This window comes from Nematolebias whitei, chromosome 5 (assembly GCF_014905685.2).
Source record: "Nematolebias whitei isolate Nwh7 chromosome 5, NemWhi1, whole genome shotgun sequence".
In the NCBI taxonomy this organism is placed as follows: Eukaryota; Metazoa; Chordata; class Actinopteri; order Cyprinodontiformes; family Rivulidae; genus Nematolebias; species Nematolebias whitei.
In genome coordinates, this window is record NC_056502.1 from 45,252,668 (window position 1) to 45,259,927 (window position 7,260).

General features: G+C 41.3%; 1 protein-coding gene across 1 annotated transcript in view; it reads left to right on the top strand.

Moving 5' to 3' along the window:
- The window catches only part of LOC119410418 (ectonucleotide pyrophosphatase/phosphodiesterase family member 2), a 303,683-nt gene that overhangs the window by 86,343 nt on the left and 210,080 nt on the right, over positions 1 to 7,260 (top strand). Inside the window, exon 3 of the mRNA XM_037677330.1 lies at positions 6,521 to 6,646. Coding sequence (XP_037533258.1) covers positions 6,521 to 6,646 — 126 coding nt within the window. The remainder of the gene's footprint in view (positions 1 to 6,520; positions 6,647 to 7,260) is intronic.

The window sequence follows — 7,260 nt, forward strand, 5'->3', positions numbered from 1 at the left end:
CGGTTGTTAGCCGTTAGCTTAATTAGCATCGGCCGAAAATCGGTCACGTCAGCGTTTCCTGAACGGATTTAAAGCTTAACGTGGCATCGCTTTAACAAGCACGTCTATCTGCATGAACACATGAGCTTTGTGGGAACAGTGGCAGCTCCATTTAGCGATTTTAAACACAGTGGAGGCTTCGGTTGAACCGAGACTCATTTCTGGGGTCACGTGACTGAATCAACCAATGATCAGAGCAGCAGCGGGGGTGGGTTTTATAATCTGACATCAGAGGAAGTGACGACAGACACGTCACTCGTCTCTCAGCGAACCAGAGCGACCCAAACAGCGGTTTTCGACCAATCACTGCTCATTATTCTAGCTAGCTGTTAGCTTTAGCCTGAAAAGTCCGGTCAACTTTCGTCCATTTACTTTCAAAATGCACAGTTTTACTGTTACAGATGTAACGAAGCAATTTTAACAGTGGCCTGAGTCAGCGCCCAGTTTCAAAACAGTAGTTTATCCATTCAAAACACGACTCGTCCAAAAGAATCTGAACCGAGTCCGACAGCCGAAACGGGTCAGAACCCCCGTCCCTCTCTGCGACAGTTTAACAGAATAAAGTGTTTTACCACAAACCCAGCTTCAGTTACACAACAGATGTACAAATTTCAGTTTTTAAATGAACACATTGATATTACTTTCAGCTCTAAAACAGTGTTGTTCTTAGAACACCGACTCGTCCGAGCCGTTCTCTAGAACCGAACCACACAGCTGATAGATTAGAAAGCTGCACTTTTCATGCCAACATTCAGTTCACGTATTAACACAGACTCCGTCACATTTAACTCACGCCTCTTCAAACATTCGTACGGCCACGAAATGTCCAAATGGCGGATATCGGGTCACGAGAAGCTCTTTAGAGACCTGTCCGGGCCACCAGTATGTAATGAATGATACCTGTGTCTGATATTATCCATAATTTAAACGGATTCTTTCATTTTTCTGGACTGAGTACTCTCGTGCCTTGAATGATTAAATGTGGACGGAAACGTGTTTAAATTTCTGACTCACCAACAACAGTGAGCCATTTAATTAAAAACGATTTAAAACACATCACACATTTACAATAATTGGCAGATTGATTACAATTAACACAGCTTAATTAATGAGCTTTACAATGAGAAATCATACGGCCATGATTTCTTACTTGCAACTGAAATACAACAGACATTTCTGAAAATATCTGGATTAATTACTGGCAGATAGAAGAGTTTTAAAGATGGGAAAATGAAGTTTAAATGGAGAGAGATGGGTGAGGGAATGTGTCTGTTATAACCAGAAACAACACGCTCCTTTGGACGCAGCTTAACCCACGGTACACTTCGCAGTTGAAGATCGACTCTTTACCTTTGCAGACAATAGTTTGGCCTCGGTGTAGAGTTGCCTTTCAACGCTTTTCAGCGTCTCCGTAAGGACAGCTGTGACCTCAGGAGTCGTGAGAGTACTTCGTTCAACAGCACGCTCACCTCCCAGGTGGACTCACATGAGCTGTGAGCCCATCAGAGTTCCACTCAGATGTGGAAGATTCCATAATCCCCACGAGACTCGAAAGAACTCCCAACTAACTCTAGCACTTCAGAACTTTCGTTCGGTTCTGCTCTCAGAACTTTGGTTCATGTCTGGAACGTTGTTCTTCTTGGAACTCTTGTTCCGCTCTGGAACTTGTTCTGCCTGGAACTAGGAAGTGTTGACCCTTTTAAAGAGGTCACTTCCGGTTCCTCTGAGAACTTCCTGATTGGTTGAACGAACCAACCGGGGTGTGGTTTTAGTGACGTCAGAGGGTCATTACATGTCAAGGAGAAAGCATAGATGTTTAAGAACAGACAGAAAGATGTTTTGAAGAACAGAGACATTTAGGAGCCAGTCTTCCTTCTATCTGTCTGATAGAGATAAACATGACATTTCGTTCCGATAAACATGTTTTTGACCGTTCCTTCACTTTTGACCGATATCACAACTTGGTCATTTCAGACAGAAAATCAAAAAATGCATAATTTGTCACGATCCTCAGTGTTGGAACCCAATTGCAGAGAGGCGAGCGAGGCAGGAGTTTAAAAATAAAAATAATTTATTTTTAATAACAAAACAAAAGGCTGTCGGTGCAGCAAAACTTACTTGGGCAGATAGGATCAGAAACAAGGCAGAGCAGATCATCAGGTGGACAAGCAACAGACAAGACAGAAGAGGACTGAGATGTCTGTGAACACAGAACAATGACCGGACCAGGAGTGAAGGAGAGAAAGGCTTTTTATAAGGCAGAGGGAGAGTGAGTAATGAGAGCACCTGGGCAGGTGGCTGATGAGGGACAGGTGTGAATGATAAAGACTGAGTGGAGAGGCAGACTGAGGAGTGAGTGGAAAATAACAGAATCAGATAAACAGAAAATCACACACAGAGCAGAACAACAAAAATATAAAGAGCAGACAGAGACAGAACCTGTCAAACAGAACTCAGAATGTAATTAAAGTGATATATTTACAAAGTACAATGAGAATACTACTATACATGAGGCAGGGATCAAAGCACCTTGAAATGGAAGGAAATGATTTAGTTTGTGGGATGATTGTTTGAAGATATTAATGTTGGTTCCTGGTTGCAGCTTGAAGGAGAAGGCAGAGGCTTAGGCAGATGGGGGGGGCAGCGGGGGCCGCTGACCGTGACATAATTACTTGTAACAGGCATTTTAACTTGATTTCTACTTTGAAGGAGGATTAAAAATCATTTATACTGTTTCACAGTTGATTTAAAATGAGTAGTTCACTTCAACATTTAAAATGGTTTGAACTAAACACACTTTGATTATCAAGATATTGTAAAATAGTAATGATAATAAACAGAGAGTGTTCTTTCAATTGATCCGTGCAGGACACACCTAGAAAGTCTCTGGATGGAACTTAATCTGTGTTTCTGGACTCAAATCAATGAAATAACAGTTCCTGTCCCAGGATCAGGTTTTTGACCTGAGGCTTAGTTCACTACAGTTGATTAGGTCATCCATCCCCCAGTCCACAACTGATCCCTCTGTCTTTGTCCCTTGCTCAGCTGTCTTCAAACAGTTTGAACCCATTTCACTCCCATATCTAAACAAAGTTGTTGGTCTGGTTCCTCTGCTGACCTCATTCCTGCGTCGTTTTTCAAACAAGTTCTACCCATGATTGGGCCCTCTGTTCTTACTATTATAAATAGTATTGTGACAAGTGTGGTTCCCGATGTTTTCAAACATGCAGTAGTTTATCCTTTAATTAAGAAACCTGGACTTGACCCGTGCTATCAGGTTTTAAACGAGGTCAATGTGGGTAAACCCAGAACAACAGCAGGCTCTGAAAAGTTTATAATAATATGTTTATTTAAACCAGGGAAGGATGGGGTCGGGATCTGAAAGTGGTAAGAACGAGGATTAGTTTTCTGTGGAGCAGATTCGTCAGGTAAGTTGGAGAGTAATGTCTTCTTACAGGTGGGTGCAGAGTCTTTAGCTCTGAAGGTGAGTTTCCAGGTTCCAGGTGTATTTACAGGTGCAGGTGTACAGGTGAATATTTACAGGTTTGTGGAGGAGGCAGACAGGCAGCGTGCAGATGGTCTGAGGTGAGTAGCTCTCAGATCTCAGGGGAGTGTTTCTCAGGAGGCTCAGGGAGTTCCACTCTGGAGGCAGGTAAATAAACAAACAAACATTAACAGGCACAGATAACCAAGACTAAGTTCAGGCTGAGCTGCTTTTACCAAACATAAGCGTTGCTTCAGCGAAGTCCTGATCCACAGTGAATCCTTATAAAGCCAGTGAGCAGATGAGTCATCTGTAGCAGGTGAGTATGATTAGTGCTGCCAACCAATCAGGGAGAAAAAAAAAACACAGCAGCAGCAGCAGCTGAAATGCCTCACGTGCAGCACAGTGGCACAACTGGTAGAGCTGCTGCCTCTCAGCGAGCAGGTCCCTGGTTCAAACCTCGGTCCAGGGGCCTTTCTAGGTGGAGTTTGCATGTTCTCTCCGTGCATGCGTGGGTTTTCTCCGGGTGCTCCTGTTTCCTCCCGCAGACCAAAAACATGCATGTTAGGCTGATTGGTAACTCTAAATTGTCCCTAGGTGTGAGTGAGAGAGTGAATGGTTGTTTGTCTCGTTTGTCTCTATGTGGCCCTGTGATGGACTTGCGACCCATCCAGGGTGTACCCCGCCCCTCACACAGTGATTGCTGGACATGGGCACCGGCGACCCCCGTGACCCAAAATGGAATAAGCGGGTAAAGATAATGGATGGATGGATGGATGGATGGACTTGACCCGTCGACTTGCTCAAATTTCAGACCAATCTCAAAACTTCCCTTCCTGTCCAAAATCCTGGAGAAAATAGTTTTAATTCAATTAAACAAGTTTTTGAATGAGAACAGAATCTTCGAGATTTTTCAATCTGGTTTTAAGCAACTCCACAGCACTGAAACAGCATTAGTAAGGGTTTGTAACGATATTATGATATCAAACGATTCTGGTCAATTTGTGGTACTTGTGCTCCTGGACTTTACTGCTGCTTTTGATACTGTTGACCACAGTATCCTTATATCATGGCTGGAACAGTGGGTTGGGATCACAGGTGCTGCATTAGAATGGTTCCGCTCATACCTGAGTGGCAGGAGTTTCTGTGTCAAGGTTGGTAATAATGTATCTGCCTCATTACCTCTTTCTTGCGGGGTCCCACAGGGTTCGATTCCTGGACGCCTTCTGTTCTAACTTTATTTGCTTCCACTGGGGTCCATCCTGAGGAAACATGGTCTTTCATTCCATTGCTATGCTGATGACTGCCAGATGTACCTGCCTGTGAAACCAGCAAGTGTTTGCTCCATTCACCCTCTGTTAAAATGTCTGGACAACATTAAGGCCTGGATGGCTTCCCATTTCTTAAGTTTTAACAATGAGAAGACTGAAGTCATTGTCTTTAGCCCTAGCTCAACTGCCGCCACTGATCCTGTCAACCTGGACTTGCTTCAGCCATATCTGAAGCAGTCTGATAAAAATCTCGGGATGGTTTTAGACTCTGACTTCAAGTTTGACAAACAAATCAACTCTGTTCTACAGAAAAGCTTCTTCCAACTCAGACAGGTAGCTAAGCTCAAGCCAGTATTGTCCAGACCCGACCTTGAGAAACTAGTCCACACCTTTGTCACGACCCGATTGGACTATTGCAATGCACTCTATGCTGGGATCAGCCAGGCCTCCATCTCATGTCTTCAGCTCGTCCAGAATGCTGCTGCTCGGCTTTTAACCGAAACTCGTAGGTCTGAACATATTACTCCAGTTCTGTCCTCCCTTCACTGGCTCCCTGTTCGTACAAGGATAGTCTTTAAAATTCTTCTGTTGACCTTCAAATGCTTAAATGGCCTCGCACCCCTTTACCTCTCTGAGCTTCTGGAACCTTACGTTCCCTCTCGGGCCCTGAGATCATCAGATCAGCTGCTTTTGGCTGTTCCAAAAACAAGACTGAAGCTCAGAGGAGATCGGGCTTTTTCAGTCATGGGCCCCAAACTCTGGAACAACTTGCCCCCCAACATCAGGCAGGCCACCTCCCTTCCTCACTTCAAATCCCTGCTGAAAACACATCTGTTCTTGCAAGCATTTCACACAGTGTAAATTGATCTAGTGTTTTTTTTAATCTGTGACCCTATGTTTTAAATGTTTTTTATTAATTCTTCAGTTATTATAATTAGCTTTTTATTAATTATTCAGTTATTATAATTAGCTTTTTATTAATTCTTCAGTTATTATAATTAGCTTTTTATTAATTCTTCAGTTATTATAATTAGGTTGTCGTCGTCGTCGTTGTCGTCATCATTGTCGTCATCGTCGTCGTCGTTGTTGTTGAGCACTTTGATAACAGGTTCTGTTTTAAATGTGCTCTATAAATAAAGTTGACTTGACTTTAATGTATCTCAGGACAATAACAATAAATATATAAAATTAAAGGGACACTTCAGATTTTTTAAGCTTTAATCTGTGGAAAGGTTGTGAACAATAAGTATTTTACCTGTTGTAGATAGCTCTTTGACCTATCTTTCTTTGGTCCTAGCCTTTTTTCTAAACTAGCTGCTAGCTTGTCAATCTAGTCAGATCTAATCTCATTTTCTCCAAACTGTTACAGTTTAAGGAGTCATCTAAAACAGGTGGGATATTTTGTTCATAACCTTTTCATAGAAACCAAATTAAAAAAAGAAGGGGAAATAAAGAAAAAAACGAAAGAGATAGAGAGAAAAAAGAAGGCCTCACCTGATCTGTCAATCCATCTCTCACTCCAACCTTCTATCACTTATGAACAAGATACCCACCTTTGCCTCCACCTAAGGCAAAGTCTCCCCTCCAAACTGGAGGGCATTCCACCCATTTCTGGTCAAAGGAAAGATGAACATTAGAATTGGACAGTTTCTGGTATTTTGCTGCTGGCTAAGTAGAAGTACTTTCAATTTCAACTTAATCCTCTGTCGTTTTTATGTGTTTTCAGGCATGGAAGAAGCTCACTGTGATCGCACAGAGTTCCTCAGTAACTATTTGACTAGTGTTGATGACATCATCCTCATTCCTGGATCTCTTGGCAGAATACGCTCCAGATATCCCAACAACCCAAAATGTGAGTGACCAACAAAATCATGTTTTCTGATACTCTTATTATGTTAAATTCAAAGACATACTACTTATATACAAACTGCACAAAATGTAACATACTATCACACCAAAAATTAAATCAATCTAAAAAATAAATAAATAAAAATAAATTAAATTAATTAAATTTTAAAAAATTAGCTCAGTCAATCAATATGTAAAACTGACTATCTGTTTTCTAAAGTCTATGAGCTTTACAGTACTCCCTCACTATATTGCTGTTCACTTTTTGCAGCTTCACTATATTGCAGTTTTAAAAAGAAAAAAATCAGTCTTTTTATTGATTTTTTTTTTTTTTTTTTTTTTTTTTTTTTTAAAAAAAAAAAAAAAAAAAGAGAGAGAGAGCACACAGAACAAAACAAACAAAAAAAACCTCCCACCTTTCTCCTCCCATACCGGATCAGTTACACACACAAATATACTAAACAGGTATCAACAAGTTTTCCACATACAACATAAAGGGCTGTCAAGTGTCCCAAAATCTTTGAACAGAACCCTTCAGGGTATATCTGATTTTTTCCAAAATAATATGATTCAATTCAATTCAATTCAAAAATACTTTATTAATCCCAGAGGAAAATT